Source organism: Phalacrocorax aristotelis, chromosome 1 (assembly GCF_949628215.1).
Source record: "Phalacrocorax aristotelis chromosome 1, bGulAri2.1, whole genome shotgun sequence".
In the NCBI taxonomy this organism is placed as follows: domain Eukaryota; kingdom Metazoa; phylum Chordata; class Aves; order Suliformes; family Phalacrocoracidae; genus Phalacrocorax; species Phalacrocorax aristotelis.
In genome coordinates, this window is record NC_134276.1 from 155,042,992 (window position 1) to 155,062,219 (window position 19,228).

The 19,228-nt window shown below is 39.2% G+C and overlaps 1 protein-coding gene across 2 annotated transcripts in view; it reads left to right on the forward strand.

The window, feature by feature from the left end:
- BRAF (B-Raf proto-oncogene, serine/threonine kinase) overlaps nucleotides 1-19,228 on the forward strand; it is an 80,140-nt gene that overhangs the window by 33,535 nt on the left and 27,377 nt on the right. The window contains exons 4-8 of one of the 2 annotated variants that reach the window (XM_075117111.1): nucleotides 9,414-9,517; nucleotides 10,271-10,373; nucleotides 11,651-11,799; nucleotides 13,012-13,131; nucleotides 16,148-16,192. In XM_075117111.1, the coding sequence (XP_074973212.1) occupies nucleotides 9,414-9,517; nucleotides 10,271-10,373; nucleotides 11,651-11,799; nucleotides 13,012-13,131; nucleotides 16,148-16,192 (521 nt within the window). The remainder of the gene's footprint in view (nucleotides 1-9,413; nucleotides 9,518-10,270; nucleotides 10,374-11,650; nucleotides 11,800-13,011; nucleotides 13,132-16,147; nucleotides 16,193-19,228) is intronic. The other variant, XM_075117120.1, reaches the window with a different exon arrangement.

The following is a 19,228-nucleotide window of genomic DNA, read 5'->3' on the forward strand; positions in this document are numbered from 1 at the left end:
GAGGAGGGAGAGTAGCAGATGCTGTTCCTGCTTTGGGAAAACTTAGTGGCCTCCAAGAATGTCAGTTCTCTGTAAATTCTGGATAGGATCAAATCACTATGTGTTTTCCCCGACTATGAGGTCTGAAAACCTGCTATGGCAGCTTCTAAACCAAAAGTAATATTTTGGTAAAAAGTTTCCCTTTATTCTATGTTCAAATACAGAAGATTGTGTGGGGTTTTTGGCGGTTCTTTGTTTTGCCTTTTTTTAAGTTTAAGAGTAATTAGAGCTGATTTGTGTTTAAAAAAACCAACCAAACAAAACAAATTTGGGCCAGTGAAGTTCTCTTCCCCTTTATTATGTGTTGATATGTTTCATATAAGTGTCATAGGTGTATATATGTGTTAGAATGTTCATTAAAGTTATCAAAATGCAAATGAGACAGTTTTTGAAAGGGAGAATTTGTATTTTTAAGACTTACAGAAGCTAAACAGGATTGTGAACGCCATGCATGGGGTTGACTCTTATTTCAGGTTCGTCACTCTTGTCACACCTTGGTTAATTAGTACATTTGCCTTTTAATTAGACAAGCAATCACATGGTCTTTTCTGCAGTCGTGATGACTGGAAGAATCAGATGTTTTTACCCTACCTAAATTCTTAGCTTAAACAAACTCATCATGCATGCACAACTGGGCTTCTTCAGACATTTTGTTTTTAAATCTGGAACTTGATGCATTTCTTTAGACTTCAGATTTGCATCTTACTTTCTGGAGTTTATGCTGTGAGTTTGTGCCTCAAGCTTACCAGGTAGTAAGCACTGGATTTCTATAAGCATTCAAGCTGTCCTACCAGTTTCACCTGTCAAGTATAAAGAAAATTCAGACAGGATGTTCAGGCAGCTGAATAAACTGGTTTCTTGCTTTTAACTACATGCCTGGTTTAACATGATTAGGATTTTCTAATAAAAAATAATTAAAAGTTCTCATGTCTTATCAAACATGCAGCAGAAATGGAGTTTATTTGTAGCCTCTACCAATGGATGCTTGCTGCATGTATCTGAATATTTTGGAATGCTATATATCATATGAACAGGCTGGTAGAATGAAGTAAATGATAGCCTACTTTCAAGTAAACTTTCCTTGAGACTTTTATAAATAGTTGGATTGTTTGGGAGGACTGCTGGCCTACCTAGCCTATTGCTGAAAGGCAAAATCAAATTAGAGACTAAATTACGAGTTTTCATCGGGAAGAAATTTAACCGTGGAAGACCTCAAAAGCAAATAAAATGTTATTACATTGCAGGAGTTGTACAACGAAATAGGCTTTAGAGCTACCATGTGCAAGTCCTTCATGTCTAGGAAAGCCTGAACGTGTCTTTGGGAAGTGTTTATGAAGCAAGGTGAGCAGTAGTGCTACACCAGACTGTACTAGGGTCTGGCTTGAGTGGTGTTAATCTTCTTCACAACATAGTGCTGCGTTTTAGACTGGTGACCAAAACAGTGCCTGTAATACAGCAGTGCGTTAGCTATTGCTGAGCAGTGCTTGCACCAGGTGAAGGCCTTCTCTGTTTCCCACTGCTTCTCCCAGCCAGTAGGCTGAGGAGGGCGAACAGCAGGGACAGGTGACCCCAACAGACCAAAGGGATACTCCGTGCCATATAACATCATCCTCTGTGGTAAAAGCGAGGGGAGTTTTTCTAAAGTTGCTATTGCTCAGAGGCTGGCTGGGCATACATCACCTGATGGTGAGTGATTGCTTCTGCATCGCTAGCAAATTTTTTTTTGCCTTCTTTTTTTCCTTCACTTAATTATCTTTATCTTGATCTAGGACTTTTCTTGCTTCTGTCCTTCCAATTCTCTTCCCACATCCCACAGAGAGGGGAGGGAGCAAGCAGCTGGATGGTCCTCGGCTACCGTCTGGGGTTAGCCCACCACGTGGGCTAAACTCAGTGTTGGATAACTTCAAAGTAGTATGTGTTGGAAGGAGAATAATTTAATCTCCTTCAATTTTATTGACGCACAGTCTTAGATCGCGGAGTCAAACAATATTGAAAACGTGCCATTATAAAATCGATGGCTTGTCATCTGGAATGCCTCATGCACATGCATTGATTGCTGCTTTTTAAGAGTATTCCTCAAGTAAGGAGAGCTTAGTGATTGCCTACCCTAAGAGATGGAGGGTCTATAGAAAGTAATGAATGACAGGAAAATACTGTTTGGAGCGTTTCCTTTACCTCATTATGTGCTAGGCAGGCACTTAATGAGGTGGAATGAAAGTCACAAATCTAAAATAATCGGAAGGAATAGTTTAGTTCTATGTCTAGTAAGTCATGCTTAAAGTCATGGCTTCTTGTGATGTTTAAGTAAACTAACCAATCAAAACTTTATTATTTGTAGAGAATATGTATACTACCTGGAGATGAAAGTATCTGTATGTTTTTAGGATCCGTTGCAACAGATTAGAGGAATGTGAATTCTAGCCCATCTGTGGTACAGTTTTGTGCCCGCCCTGCATTTAGAGCAGGGTCTGAGACAGGATACTATGCAAGTGAACTCTGGGTCTGACCTATTAGATTTATTTAAACTATTCTGTAACTTAAATTTCTAATGCGTTTGAATTCTAGTTTGGAAAGCAGCTAGCTGAATTTTTTTCATCACTTGAACAGAAACCTCAAGGTCTGGTTTTGATTTGCATATAGTGGCTATGGATATTTTTCTAGATTAGCATTTCTCTCAAGTCTAAAGCCATAATTTCCCAACTTTTTCTTTATTAGTGGATCACTGTCAGCCTTCACAAGTCCTGGCACTTGTATTCACCCTAACTAAAATTTTAAGATGGTGATCCCCCTGTCTACTAAAACCTTACACATGATCAGCGGTGCTCTGAAGGCAGTTTGGGAGCTGTCCTTCAAAAGCTTGAAAAATGGTATCGTGGAGGCTGCTGTTGACTAGGCACAGCAGGTTTGATCCAGTGTTGTCTAATGATGGTATACTCTTTAGCAAATATTTCTTTAGTGACGTAAATCAGTCCATTGTGTCTTACAAATGAGTACCCCTTAATTGCACTGGAGGTGTGAGTGAGTGGGTGCTGGTAACCAAAGTCTTTGCAAGTTAAATGGGGTGCATTTGATGAAATGGTAACAGCTTTGTAAAATGGGTAAATTCTGTTCAACTTCACTTGGAAACAAGATTTAGTGCAATGAAATTGTGTCCCATTTGTCTTACTAATGTGCTCAGTTAAGAATGTATATTCTTAAATGCTGCTTTCTCCTGGAAGTTGATTGGAGCATCGTGCCCTGAAATCCAGAACATCAATGTCTGAAAGCAGTGTTCTTACAGAGGACGCGATGTTCAACATCGTCTTATGTTCTCTTTGCCACAGAGGGGGTTAATTTTATCTGGTAGTGCTGTAAAAAGTGGCTGACTGATTTGGTTAAACATTTGCCCTTCAGTCCTAAGATGAGAAATGTCTAGATGAGAAATGATCTACTAAATGTGGATCTCATGTTTGGATTTTTACCAGAAAACCTAACACATGGGAAGGCAAAACTAGTTATTCGGCAAAAAGATAGCTTAACTTATTTGTCTCCCAACACATTGAATTCTGTGAGCATGTTGCAGGCATTTTTTAGTCATATAGGTACTGGGTGGGAAAAAAGTGTGATCTTTAAGGTGTATACGTGTTGAGATAAGTAAATCAGTACTTTGAAGTGATATTTCAGAATCCATACTACTTGAAATATTCTCATTATTTTACCCAGTACTCTCTTTTACTGCTTAGAGTTTTTCTGAAGCTCTAAGATATGTTGCACATACTTTACATATCATACATACAGAACACTTGGCTAAAATGAGCTGAACTACAGTGCTAGGGTGAGGAAAAACCGGAGCCAGCTAACTAGTTTTGAGAAGTATAATGTGAGATATTCAGAGCCTCTCCACTTTCAGAGACCACCTTTACATTGATTTTGAAGTGCTTGTCAGTCTCTTCAGTCTCTATTGCCATAAAATATTGGAAACTGCAGTGGTGTAAGGAAGCATTTTTAACTTACTGAGACTATGCCAGTTTCTGCTCTGATGTTAGAAAAGTGATGTAAGAGTTATTTAGGGATGTAGCCCTGAATTTCTTACTGAATTGTGAATGGCCTGATTTACAGAAATAAATGATTTATTATGCATTGCTTAAATGCTTGTGGCTGCAGTACTAAATATATATCAGCAATGTTGTTATGCATGCTTACAGTCCATAGAAATAGTTTACACGAGTAAAAGAAATGAGGAAATTAAGTGCTATAGTTCTTTCATGTGTTTAGGTAGTATGACTCTTCTTTGACAATTTTTGGAGGCACTGGAATAACTTCCATTTGTATCCTTGAGACTTCACATTTGCTAAGTTGAGCATGTGTTTTGATGTCTTCCTGAATTGCTATTTGCCTGATTCAAGACGCACAAGTAAATTACTTTCTCTAGTATATTTGTAAGCTATGCACTGAACACATTTTGCAGTCTGTAATGGCAGCTTCTGTGCTATGCTGTAGTGTTGTATAGCCCATGCTTGTCCCTTTTGAAAATTGTTTGCTGAACCAAATATTGAAATTGTACAAACCTAAACCTTTTCTGATCTACAAATCTTAGGCATGTAAGTAACTTAAAAAGAAAACCCTTAGCAATTAGAATTTGGAAACAGATCCCCTAATTGAGTAGCGTGAATTACTAGGTGGTAACTGTTGTGAAACCTTTAGATTCTTTTACAAAATAGAGGGATCAAAAGATAATGGATGTACCTGGACAAAAGGAGTTTGAAAAAAATATTAAGCATTGTTTCAATAAAATGCAAACATTGTTCAGTTTGCTGGATTACAGTGATGAGGGTGCAATATATTGGAGTAAATCAGAAGTTTTCTCATGGGGAACTGTTTTTGTCAAAAAATTCTGAGTTAAAATGTTCTGTGGGAATCCTGTCAAAACTCTTGATGGAGTCGATAAACCCACTTTGATGCCTGCCTGTGTGCCAGGCTGGAGCTGCCGGCTCCTGCCAGGCAGCCTTGGGGGTTCAGCAGGTCACGGGGCTGCTCCACACCGGGGGTCCTCCTTCCAGTGCTCCCAGGCTGTGGAGCCGCAGCCCTCCCTCTCACTGAGGGTGAGTAGGAAGCTGTTCTGAAACTCCTACTTTGGGGAGCCTGTCTATTAGCGTAAAAAAAAAAAAAAATAAAAAAAAAGGGTTTTTCCCATTCTTAAGGTTGAGTTGCTCTCCAAATCACTGTCTTGGAGCTGGATTTTTCTTTAACTTTGCTGTGATTTGGGTGTGAGAAGAGGATGGGGGGCGGGGAAGAGGTTTTGGAGGTGAATGCTTTGCAGGGTGAGATTTCCGCTTTACAGCAGGCGCTGGTGGGGACTGAAGGAGGGGGCTGAAGGGCTACATGCACAGATGGTGATAGACCGAACTGTACCAGTCTGGGAAAATGATTAATCAATACTACAGGGGTTTATTCTAGTATTTAGTTCTTTTAAGCCTTCTGTTTCTTTGCTCAGGAGTTCTGTAAGAGAATGTTCTAAATGTGATGCTGATTCAGGATCCTGGTGATTTTAAGAGAAATCAAAACAGTTCCCTAACTGTTTTTTAGCTGGATCTTGTCACAAATGGCAGTGAAGAGAACAAATGTTCTACCCATGTTTCTAATTGCAAGTTGCATAAATATGGCTCAGATTTTAATGAAGGGTATTTGAAAAACTAATGCTGAGGAACAGTAAATAAGTGAGCGAGATGCTTAATGCACATTTTTCGTGGTCCTATTGCACTTGCGTATCTGTAGACAGCCTTCGTTCTGATACTGCCCGGATTTTGCAAGCTTGTGTTTCTGACCTTAACGATCTCTTAAAAGGAAGCCTGTAACGTCATAAATCTTCTTTTCAGTAGAATTAAAAAGAAATAAAATAATCTGAAGTGGCATTATTTACACCAGTGTAATTCATTAATAGAGTTGGAACTTTTCGGTTCCTGATGCAGATCTTTGCTTTTGGTACTGGAGAATGTTGTCGTCCCTTATGGAGGATGAGTGCAAGAGGAAGAAAATGCCTTCCAGTGAGCACAAGGCTCCCTCCCTCTTTCTCTTAATCTCTCTTTAATCTTAGTCACATTTCCACTGCTTGACTTTCCCTCACACAGGTCTAGATTTTACTACCCTGGTTTCTTTTAATACTTACTGCCTTGAAGTTTTCTGCCTGAGCTAGTACCTCTCCCCCCTCTATGCTCAGTTCTAATGCTTTGCTTAGGCAGTCCCTTCCCATGGTGCTCCTTGTCCAAAACGAGCCAGCTTTTCTCCTAATCACAGCATGAAAGCTTCCTATTCAGGATGTGCTTGCATTGCCTCCCCAGCTGTTTCAACCAGTTCTCCCCTACATGGTAGTTCATCATATCTTTGTTTCCTGCCCTCTGCCTCATTTAGCTGTTCAGTCTGTCTTCCCTCTGTCCTGTTTGGATGTTTCCCACCAACCTGCTGATGGCAATCCCCTCTCACAGTATACACATGCTTTCCCTAGTGAGTTCTTAAGTTTGTCCTGCTTCTCTCCTCCCATTTCTCCTTCATGCCCAACCATTTTCTTGGCTCTCTTTAGTCCCCTTTTCCCCTGCCACGGTCTGTCTGTCACCCTCTCAGTATCTGCATTTCTTCTTCCACTGTGGTATCAGTGGTGAAGTACCCAAGGTTGCTGGAAAGTGTCTGGGGGGGCTCTACCCCAATCCAGCAGGATTGGCCAAATAGCCTTGAGCCAAAGAACACTCGCTTGCTCCATCAGAGTGGCTCATGATTGGACCCGACGTGTGGGGGAAGTTGGAGCACACCTCTGAAATCCTCAGGGATTTTAGTCAAACTCTTAAAAATATTTACTCTGTATTTGTAACTGTATACCTTGGAGGCAGGGAGAACTTGTCACCTGACACTGAGGGGACAGTCAGGTTGGTTTAGGGATCCTTGGCAGCATCATGATGGCACTAAATTGTAGTTTAAATTAAAGCTTTATTTTCTTAACATATGATTGGTATAGCACAGAATTTGATTAGAATGACACTGGATATATACAGGCAGAATCAGTATAGTACAATTTATAAGTAACACAATACAGAATTTATAATACAACTTAAGTTATAATTTTGAATCACCTGGACCCTCTGCAGATCAGGTCAAATCTTAATACGTGGTTTGTCATATCAATATAACAACCATAATCTAGACTCTAAATTCATATTAAAAAATATGAGTCATTCCCTCAATGCTGGGAGGAAGCAGAGGACGGTAGAGGTATCCCTGGCCATGGCAGGCCCCGGGTCTGTGTCCAGCAGCAGCTCTGGTCCAAGTCCTAAAAGGGGAACTTAAAACTGCTTGACCTTATAGACAGTGCTCTGGGTGCTTCCCTGTTCTGTGACGGGGCTGTCACCACCTCCTGGTGGCCCTGGGTGCCTGGGACCTTCAAGGCTAGCAAGGAAGGGAGTAATCAGCCTGGCACCCAGAAACCTTGAAGCCAGTAGGGAGGGGGTGAAGAACTCTCTCTGGTTTGTCTACTTTGTTCACAGGACCTTCAGGGCCTGATAATGAGGAGAAAGAGAATGAGCATGTGACCCATGCGGTCACAGAGAATTGCTGTTTGCCTCATAAAATGGCATTAGTTATGCAAACCACATTGCCAGGGGGTGGGAGCAGGAGCTACTGGTCCTAGAATGACCCTATGAACAGTTGGTTTCAGTGTGAGCAATTAGTTTGGTGAAGACTTAAGAAACGGAGGGCCAAGTTTTGCAATGGAAAGATGTTGACAACATTGGCAATAATAGGTGCTCCCAGGTTCCTTCTTAATACCAGTGACAGGTATCAGTAACAGTTAAGGATGTTTTTTGCTGGAGGAATGACTTACAAGTGATTGAAAGCCACAGTGTTAACTTCTAGGATGGGAAGAAGTTACTTAATAAAAAGATGCATTAAGAAGTAATAGAATGCATAAAACGAAGTCACTTACAGCTGAATATCAAGATTGTAAAGCAGTATGCTATAGGATGATTTTTCCAAGGGATTAGTAGAAATGCTCTTTTTTTAAATGTTTGTGTTGACCAGATGAAGTGAACAAATATCCTGTAAGAAGCACTTTCGTATCAATGGGAGGAAGATTTGGAAGCAAAATATTCCTTTAATTTGTGTCTTCTGAGAGAGCATATGTTTGAGTTCTAGAAACGCAATATATAGTGTAACCTGAAGTGGTGTTCGCAAAGCTGCTTGAAATAGACTGCTACTTTTCACTGTCATCCTTAAGTAGGACATAGGGCCCCTAAATACCCATGGAAATTTAAGTGCGAGGAGCAAAAACTAGGCTCTGATCCAAAGCCAGTTGAAGCTGCTTAAGAGACTGTTTTTGGCTACTGATGGCTCTGGCTTAGGCCACTAGCAAGCTAGAACTGAGTCTCAGGTGATCAGACAGACTTTTTTGGTTAGTTAAGTCTGTGGATTTTCCTTTTGATTCATGTTTGGGGTGCTGTCCATGATTACAGATGTCCCAGTGTGTATACCACCTGAAGTGTTACATATTTTCACTATTGAGTTCTAGAAATAGTAAGTGGGTAATACTCAACACCTTAACTACACTTAATCACCAGATTATGTATTGTTCTGTTTTTATGGCTTGACACTATACACTCTTAAATCACAGGTATACCTGGAGATGATACACTTATTCCTATAAGATATCCCTACAGCTAGAATAGAGACAAGGAAAGTATCTTCACTTTGTGTAGTTTGCAGAGTTTGCAGTTCTTTGGCTCGTATTAGTGTGCTTCTCCATTTTTCCCATCCTGTTAGTATTTAAAGTTTACAAATAGTGAAACAGAAGAGGAATATGTTTTTCAAATAGGAAGTGTCTGCAGAGTTGCAAATATATGTTAAAGTGAGAGGTTATGATCTGCCTGACTCAGATGATTGTTTTATTTTACTTGTTTGCATGCTTATCTTCTATTTTAGAAACAGAAAATAAAATGTTTACATTTTATAATGTCTTTTTGAGTGCAGTCCAAGTTAGGTCTTTCATTTTAATCCCACTTGGCATCTTGCCCCACTTAATTTTACAGCTTGGCCTAAACTTTTTAGAGATGGACATTGTTATTAGCAATTGGTGTGCTGTGTCTCCAAGTTCTTGAGGTTGAGAAGAGTTGGAAAGTCATTTTTTGAGTTGGGTCAATATTTCATTCCAAATGTCAATAAAGACACAGAGCTTGTTCTCTCTTCTAGCTGAGCTAGATTGCTTATATATTCTTCACCAATAAAACTTTCCACAGTACAAAATAGATCTTGAAAAAACTCTTACCTAGCATTCTGTGAAGCATCATGAAAAGTGGGTTTTAGTACTTGAGGGTTGAACTTGTTTTAATTAATTTCTTTTTATATTTGACCTGTAGGTTCCAGCAAGATGTGGAGTGACAGTCCGAGACAGCCTGAAGAAAGCTCTGATGATGAGGGGTCTTATTCCAGAATGCTGTGCTGTTTACAGAATACAAGATGGGTATGGTTTGTGTGTGATGGTTTTTGCTCTTAGAATCTCTTCTTGGAGTTACCCAGTATGGCAGATTCTGCCCAACGTTGTGGGAGTTATTTTCAGAGCTCAGAGTGGTATGATACTTTGCACTAAAACAATTTATGCCTTGAAGACATGTCTAAAAAGAATGGCAAACTCCTAGAAAAAGATTTAATCACTTCAAGAATAGGCATAATAGAGTAATATGAGCTTATAGACTGCTGGCAAAACACTGGTTAATCAAACTCACTCTAACCAAACGAGTATTAAATAGGTTTTGTTAACTTTCAGGTTTTATTTGAATTGGTTATCATGCATTCTTAACTGAATATAGAATTCCTGTGGGGGAAAAAAATGGAGTTTCCAGCCCTAGAAAGTTGTATATATTATCTTACCACACAAAATTAGCCGTCTCTTTGGAACTCTTGTGGAACAGGTATTTTCACAGGTATTTTATTTGATCAGAAAGGTATCTGCCACCTTGGAACCAAGGAATTGGCCACTATTGGAGCTGGTTGAAAAAGTGCAATTCTTTCGTGCTCTTTGTCCAGGGAAGGTGTGCTTTCCTTGGTATATGTTGAGCTTAATGTCTTGCCTGTAAAGTTTCTTGCAGTTAGACAGGGTAGCAAACCCCCACAGTGCAACTTTCTACCTGATCTCACATCCTCAGCAGGAGACATGCGAGGGCTTGAGCGCAGGGCTTGTGCGCAGATGCTAACGAAAGGCTTATTTACACTTTAGAGAGAAGAAGCCAATTGGCTGGGACACTGACATTTCCTGGCTCACGGGAGAGGAGTTGCATGTGGAAGTCTTGGAGAATGTGCCACTCACGACACACAATTTTGTATGTACTGTTTTTTATGAAGTGTTGAGTAGGTTTAAATCAACTTTCTACTTTCAAATTCAAAATAACAAGTTTGAATAATGTTTTGTGTCTATGGGTTGTGGTGGGGGTTGCAAAATAAGTTTTTAATTAAGTGAATTAGAATTGTAATTGAAATAAGTGGTGTTAGAGTATTTGATCACCCTTAAAACTTTCGCATTTGGATGGAATATACCCTCTAAAATCTATAAATGTAGGGGGTTTAAATCAGCACTGCATTGCAGAGCTGTAATAATAATCTACTATTTTTGTATTGCTGTATCTATAAAATGTATTCTGGGCCTCCCTGCTGGCTCTGCAGCAGCAATTAACTAATGAACTAACTATTCCCAGAGTGGTGCTGACATCATCAGTGATGTTAGTGCACAAATATGTTTTGACCTGATAAGGCACCAAGTAAATGGAAGCTGCTAAACAGAATCCATCTAAATGGTTCTAGCTACGTAGAAAATCCTGGAAATAATGTTTTTCACATTTAAATAAAAGGTCTTTCTTTTCAACAAAAAAAACCCAAATTCTATTTGCAAGCTGCTTAAACTATTTTACTCAAACAAGCTGGTTTGGCTACGGCTAGTTAGATGAAAGTCTAGTAGGCTTAACATTTTTGTTATATCCTTTTGAAATTCTGATTATTACATCTAGTAATACAATTAGAATGTGCTTCTTTGCCAAGTGTTGCTAAATTTGAAAATGAAACTAAATCATTTTTCCACACCTATAATATGGGCATAATATATGTTCAACCTCTTGCGATTTTAAATGTTTCTGAGTTCCAGTAGTCCAGATTACAACTACGTACATAACCATACATAGGAGCCATATATATAAGCCATATGTGTATTTCCTGTGAGTGTTGCATAGAAATGTCATTTCGCTGCTGGAAAAATTAGAAGATGAGATAATCTTTAAGCAGCTTTTGTTTTTATAGGTTGTATCTAATTAAATTCTGAATGTTTGTCTCTAGCATGATAATAGTGCACTGTTTTGCTTCAGATTTGTTGCTGTTTTTCTTACTGCTAATGATGTGAAGCATTAATTCCAAAAAATAGTTGAAAGAAAATTTTAATGCATGAAGACTTTCAACAAGGAGACAATCTTTTATGTAAATCTGTTTTTTGATGCTGGAGCTACAATTTTAAATAAGAGGCTTGTAGGTGTATTTGAGGGAGGTCCAAGCAAATAGCCTATCTTAGGTTTACAGGACTCTACTTAATTATGATTTTTTCCTGACAACATAGGTACGAAAAACATTCTTCACGTTAGCATTCTGCGACTTTTGTCGAAAGCTGCTTTTCCAGGGATTCCGGTGCCAGACATGTGGCTACAAATTTCACCAGCGCTGTAGTACAGAAGTGCCACTGATGTGTGTTAATTATGACCAACTTGAGTAAGTAATCACAATTGGTTTTTGAAGTTGAGCCTTTTATTAAGCTTACAGCTGTCAGTGATTTCTTGTGTTAAATCTGTAACTCAGGAAGTCAGAGGAGGTGCCTGGAAAAAACAGGAGTTCGACTGTTCTTGTGAGACTGCATAACTCATATTCTGTCTGTGCTAGCTCAGACAATCAGTTCATATTTTTTTTGCTGGACTATGAAGTGCTTTCTTTGAAGCATGAATGGGGTGGCTGAGCACTTGACCATATCAGACAGACTTTTCAATGTTCACAGTTGTTATCCTTAATCAAAAGTGGTTCGTTATTTTGTGATGGTTAGGGCCGGTAAATGTTTAGGTATGGGGTTAAATGCAGGTTTATTCCCTTCAACCTGAAAAAAATGTTAAGAGACACTAGTTTAATACGGTGAAATCACGGTTGGTTTTTACAGTGATTGAAAATAAATCCATTAGTGTGTTTGCCTAGGTAAGAAACATAAAAAGAATGTCCGTAACAGTCGTGTGTTCTTGAGTTCAGTTATTGATCTATTTGTGTAAGTCTCTGATGTAGGTTAAGGAGCCTGTGTAAACTGGCTCTGTGTTCTATTTGATAGGCTTCAGTGGAGGCTATTAAGTCTTTTAAATAGACTTTCATTTAAGAAATCATTTAATATGCTAGGGTCTTTCCGCCAAGAATAAATTCCATTTCTGCTTATGTTTGTACTTGTAACTGTTTTCCTTAGGCACCTCTAGAATTTGTGCTCAGGGCTGATGGATAACATAGTTCTATCCATTTGGTTTTTTTGGCATTGCATCAGTGCAAACATTAAAATAAGTTCGTGTACTCAACATGTAGGTGTATGTCGTGCATTCTTGAGGAACCAGCTGTTTGCAATTTCAACTAAAAGGTTAAAAAATTACTTTCTGCAAAGTTTTGTTTAAGGCATGACCTTTTGATCCTTTGTCAAGTAAATATTTTTAACAAATCTTGCAGATAAATATGTTAGTGTAGCCTTTATTTTAAAATCTGTATTTTGGTGAGGGTTTTGTTTGTGGTTTTGGGTTTTATTTGTTGGTTTGGTTTTTTGGGTGGTTTGGGTTTTTTTGGGGGGGGTGGGGGTGGGTGGGTAGGGTGGGGGGGGTGGTGTCCCAATCTTTGGGTATTATATTGTGAAGCTTCTGGGTTTTGCACAAGTTAGGTTGTTTTCGTTTTGTTCTTGCCTCACAGTTTGCTGTTTGTCTCCAAGTTCTTTGAACATCACCCCATACCGCAGGAGGAGGCCTCCTTAGGAGAGACCACCCCAGCATCTGGATCGTACCCCTCAGTGCCCTCATCAGATTCTGTTGGGTATGACCTTATTCCTGCCGTTTAATAACATAACATTTCAGTACTGTGTGCTTAGAAACACTCAAAATCCTGCTTTGGAACTCACTACATTTTTGTAATCTGGCTTGTCATGCAAATATATCCTCTGCTTAACTTTTAAAGAAGTGAATATTTTAATTCACTTGAATGATATCAGTTAGTAATGAACTTGAGATAAATGTGTGCTTAAGTATAGAATTGGGGCCTTGCCTGTTAAACTGATTTCTTCTGCATGTTAGCTTAGACCTGGTCTAACCTGGAAAGATTTTATACTTAAAATTAATACAAACCAAATCTATATCCTTGCAAATTCTTTTAGTTTGTGTTATCAAGCTACAACTTATTTGCCTTGAAGTGATGTACTTCTGTTTCAGAATAAGCCACACCACTGTAAAATCAGTATGAACAGATGCCAATTCAAGGTTCATAATACTGCTTTAGTAGCTTTTCCACGTACACATTGCTTTAGGGTCCTTCAGACCAGCTGTCTTCCTCCTATTTAGATGTTGGGATATATCAATAGCATTTGTTTGCTGCAAATCCAGGTTTTGTAGAACTAGACTGCTCAAACTGACCGCAGCTTCCGCCCCCTGTATTTCCAACAAAGATTCTGGATCCTCTCTCTGTGAAGAGATTAAGTGATAATATTTAGATTATGCTCCCAGTAGCTAGGAGATCACTGACACCACCCAGAACTAGGTAGCTGAACAAATCTTCAGGAAAGACTAACTCAAGGATGCGTATCGAAGTCAAGAAACCTGATGCAGACTCATTAACACCACCAAATACAAAAGCCTTCAGAAAAACATTCCCAGGATGTGTGCTGCATGGAGATGAACTGAATTTGGCTGAGAGGCTCTCTTGAAATAGTGAGCATTGTGTCCAAACTAAAGCAGAAACACAGCTGGAAGCTACTCAGGCACCTATGGACTCTAACTGGAAGAGAAATTCCCTGGACAGCCAAGACTATTTTGTGAAAGATCAAATATGATGCCTCCCAGGAAAATAGATGGACAGTCCTGCAGAGGGAACCTCATTTGGTAAGTACAAAGAATAGATGATGTTCTTATTTGTACTATTTTGTGCAGTTTCAAGTAAATTTGGAAGTGCCTCTTCCAGCTAGTGGATGTTGCCTTTATAACCTGTGGGTATTAGCACAGCAGATTGTGGACAATGCTGCTGCTGTGGTTCTCTAAGCTAAGCAGGCCCTGCCTTTCTCATGGTACAGCTGAAATTATAACCAGGCTAGAACTATTAGTCAGTGAAGAAGCTTGTTCATACCAACTGTGTTAAACGCCTGCAATACCAAAGGCACTATAGAGCCCCAATCCTAATAGTGGTATATGCTAAATTTTCCTACTTTTCAGTTACCTCTGCCTCACATTTGTGCTTTCTTACCAGTTCATGAGGATACAACAGGATGGATTATTTTAACTGATACGTGCACTACTTTAGGCAGCCTTAGTTTCATGAAGTAAAAACTGAAAGGAAAAAGTGAGACCAAAGCTGGTTAATGCCTTATGGTTTTTAACTTCACATATATAAAAAGTTAACATTTAAATATACTTGCCAGTTGAGGTTAAGGTTGCATCTGTAAATGCTTGTGGTTGCAGGATCTATAAAAGGTTTCTAGCTTTGTACTTTCGGGTTTTTTTCCTTCCTCTACACTTCATTGTTAAAAAAAAAAAATACGTCATGCCCTTAAAATTTTATTTATTTTGAAAATGGTTTATAATAATCAGCTGGTGTTCATAAGTAGTGCGCATGTTAAAGTAATGCAATTTTTCCCAAACATCTGTTTGTAGCATTTCCTTTCCAGAAGCAGCTCAGGTGCTATTGTATGAGCATATATTACTGTCTGTACCTTTCTCCAGTTACCCTTTGCCTTTCTTAAAATGCAGAGAAGTATTACTAAAACATAATTGTGGAAATATTAATTTCTCTTTTGAGGAAAAAAAGGTGGCCTTTTCTATAACAACATACTTACCCACAGTTTTGTTAAAGGGTATTGCTACAATGAGACAACAGTTCAACTGGAATAAAAAAAGAAGTCTGGCATTTGAGGTTGTCTTGTCTGGGAAGAGTGGAAGGGATTGAAATTTGAGAGTTGGGCAATGGGATTGAAAATATGAGGAACTAGTTCTTATTAATACTTAGTTTAATAATTGTTCCTTTGATTTCTGTTTTCCTAGAATGGCACAGCCCAGAGAGGAAGGGATGTTACTAATTGTTTTGTAAACCTGAGGAAAGAGAAGGCAAGCATTCTTCATCTTCAGCCTTGTGATGGGATTCCTTCAGCAGCAGGCAAAGTGCCCGAAGGAAGAGTTTGTGTTGCAAGACAAGCTCAAGAGCAAAGGCGTGTGTGTTGTGCTGAGAAATTGTCAAGGGATCAAATGGAGAAGCTGGAGACAGAAAGGGACATAATGGAAAAGACCACTGGACATGAAGCAAAAGCTGCTAAACGTGCTGGAGAACTTTGTTTCACTTTGCTCATGTGTAACATCCCAAAGCAATCCAGTCCTGTAGCCTTTCATTCTTCCAACTGTAAGCATAGGCAGTCCCTCCAGATGTTCCACCCCAAGATAAAGGAGCACACATGGTCCCACTTGCACATTTCTGAACCCCTTAAAAAATGTGTCCAGTCTCCACATCAGGTCTTTTGTCCCATTTTGGTTCTTTCAGTTTGCACTATCCTGTTGTGCCAAAGCAGTCATTTTAGTTATAATCTGCACTTAACTGGAAAGGATTATTAGAAGTGTAGGTCTCCCTAATAATAGCCATTTGTAATAAAATTCAAGTACGCAAACTGTATATAATACATTGTATTCATTTCATTCATTGCATCATAAAGTTTCTTCTGTGTCTTTGCTCAACAAATATGAGCACAGAATTTCTGTGAACCCAGTTCCCTGGATCTTAGAGCTATATGAAAGGGGGAGAGAGTAGCTATTCAAAATATTCCAAAGTTGTCTTTTTCAATTTCCATCTTTTCTCTCAGATGTTGTGAAGTTGGGCAAACTCATGAGGCAGATATTATGGCAGGGTAAGTAACTGGTGGAGTGGGTGGTCAGGGGGTGCATGGTCGGACTTTGAATAGCACAGAGGCAGGTTGGACTTGATAGAAACTGAAGTGTCTGCTTTACTTGAGGCAGAACACTGCTAGTAAGCAGGTTGGCAACATCTTGGCTCTTTGAAAAACAACATTTCCCAACACGCTTGATCTTCTAAATTCAAGGAAGAAAGGGGGACTCTCTGGTGCACCATTCTTGGAAGCTTGCCAGTTCCTGCCTTAGAGCAGGCTCCAGCCTGTGATTAAACACCTCTGCTTTCCCTTCTGTCTTCCAAATGTTCACTGATCATTCTGCCTCAGCTGAAGATATTTAAATGTCTAGAAAAGCTTCTGAAAAACCAAAGAAACAAGGACATAATCTTGCAATATTATATTTAGTACTACACCACCACTTAGATCCCCATGTGTTTAAGTGAGCAAAAGCTTTGTGTTTTATGGCATGAAACAATGATGAACTTTGCCCTAAAAATTCTGGCACCAGATCTTTTCCAGACCTCTCCATGTAAATGTCAGCAAACTTCCTACAATATCCAACTCGGTATGCACTCTTGCTGAGCTTGGTATCAGAATCTTTAGAAAAATAATCTGTAGTCTGTACAGCAGGTGGGGGAAACCCTCTTGCTCCCCCTTTACTTGCAAAAACATGCTAGTGAACTGAAGCCTGGTTTGGGGGTCTAATGACAGCTTTGTGGGTTCTCTTGATAAGCCCCTGGTATATGAAGCTTTCAGAAATTTTGGGAAAGCATTGCTAAGCTTTGATCTGGTCCCAAAGGCCAGTATAAATGCACACCGTTGTGACAATCCTGGCAGTTGTTTTTCACCTACAAGCCAACATGGATGAAAACAAGTTATCATGGTATAGAAAAATCCACTAATACATAGGAAGTTACAACTGTTACATATCTGTCCCATGATGCTTTTAGACTGACTTCATGGGGTGCTGTAAGAGTGATCTCTAGCTTGTAGTTACAAACTTGTACTGCTATCCTTTTCTCCAAATCAGCCTTTGATCTTGGGTTATTGACTGTTTCCAGGCTGCAGAGGTGGGGAAATAATAATAATAAAAAAACCTCTTTTCTGGCAATATCTATGGAGTGCCACAGTAATTAAATTAGAACATGCTTGGCCTCCAAAATTTACAATTTACCTGCTTGCTAGTGTAGTTGAAAAACCATTGTATCCCAGATCCTTAGCAGACCTTAGAAACTGCTCGAAAATGGAAGTGCACTGTGTTCTTCGTTAACATCAGTAACAAAAAACAAAGCCAATTGTACTCTGGTGTAAACACCCAAAACAATGTGTTGGTGTGCATTTTAGCTTGCAAATGGTTTGGCTTGGTTTGAGCATGAAGCTACCAGGTGAACAGCGTGTACTATGTGGAGCCCGCTGGCTAAACTGAGATGCACTTGTTCAGGCTGGGCAGGGGAGAAGAAAAATCTCAGTGCAGTAAAGATGCTGTAATTTCAAAAGGGCAGTGGCACATGCCCTATAACTGAAGCTCGCTGAATGTGAATTTTCAGTTTAAGTATTTACCTACCTACAGCAAAATAAAAATCCAAGCAAAAAACTTGAAGCCTAAACAAGCCTCTTCTAAGAAAAATCTTTCCTGAGTAGACCAGCTCTTAAACATATGAAACATCACATTGGTGAATTAAAGGAAATTGAAGAAAATCTGTATTTAGATTTTCTTTCCTATTTGTAAAGTGAGCTAACTTGTATAATTACAATTTCTAAGATGCAGTGGAGGTACTGTATATGATTTTATACAAATATTTGCTTATAAATAACATAGCATGTGTGAGCACTTGTCTAAGTTACCTTCCTCTTTCCCATGGACCCAATTTTGTTGAATAGTAAATCTGGACACATTGGCACAAAATCTACAACAGGCAAAAATCTACATTTGTCGGCGATTACTCTTCGCTAAAGACAAAACCTCTTTCTGTTTTGTCTTGATAAAAAGGGAGGGAACAATGTACTTATCCCAAATTCATGGTCCAAGGAAAAAGCATGTTCTGTCACACTGCCAGGAAAGGTTATAACATATTAAATGGAGATTTGATAACTCTTATAACTTTGTTGCCTGGGAAGCTGAGAATTGTTTGTTAAAGGAATGCCCACATCTAAGAGACTGGAAGAAATTGTGCAAGATGAGGTGGTATCTCTCTAATATGTCAGGATATCTACCTCCTTATTTGTAGAAGGTCTCTTCTAGCTAGCAGGTTGTCTGTTAACTGCTCACAAAGGCCACAGGAACAACAGAAACTTGGGTCCTGGTATTTAAACTGCTGCTTTTTTTTTTTTTCCTGGTCAATATGTTCACTGGTGCTATGTTTGCACAGCCTCTAGAACTAGTTTTGTAACTTGCCTGGAAGAGACAATGTCACCCTTTTCGAAATTATGATGGCTGGTCGTTTTTGCAGCAGTGTCCCTTCTACTCTCCTGGAGTAATTAAAATTTAGGAGTACTATAAGAATGGGTTTTTGGTAGCCAGGAGGGCTGCTGCATTCTTTGTGGTAACATGTTTTCTGTAGATCAAGATCTTGATGCAGACCAAGATGCAGCTTTTGCTGCAGACAGGCAGAGGCTGGTGGTAATCTCTTCTAAGCTTGTGATCTGGCTAGCAAACCACTTGTGTCTTTCTCTTCACTAGGTACCTTTTTCAAGCAAAATTCCCATTTAGCAAAAATAACCTACCTTTTTGTAAGTGTCACAAATACACCCATTAATGAAATACTGATTATGTAGATGGAGCACATGGCTTACTGCTTATGAGATTCCCATCTCTGGATTTGTTGGTGTCTAAAGCCCAGAGATCTTTGCACTAAACTATTACTAGTTTAGAGACTCCAAAAAAGAGAGTTCTTTATCAGCCTGTAATTGTTTTCAAAAGATCTGAACTTCCCCCAGTTAGAATTTAATGAGTAGAAACAGCTATTCAAATTGTTTTCAAACATGGTATGATGCAGCATGCTATGCTATCTGTGCTAGCAACATGATGGGCATGGT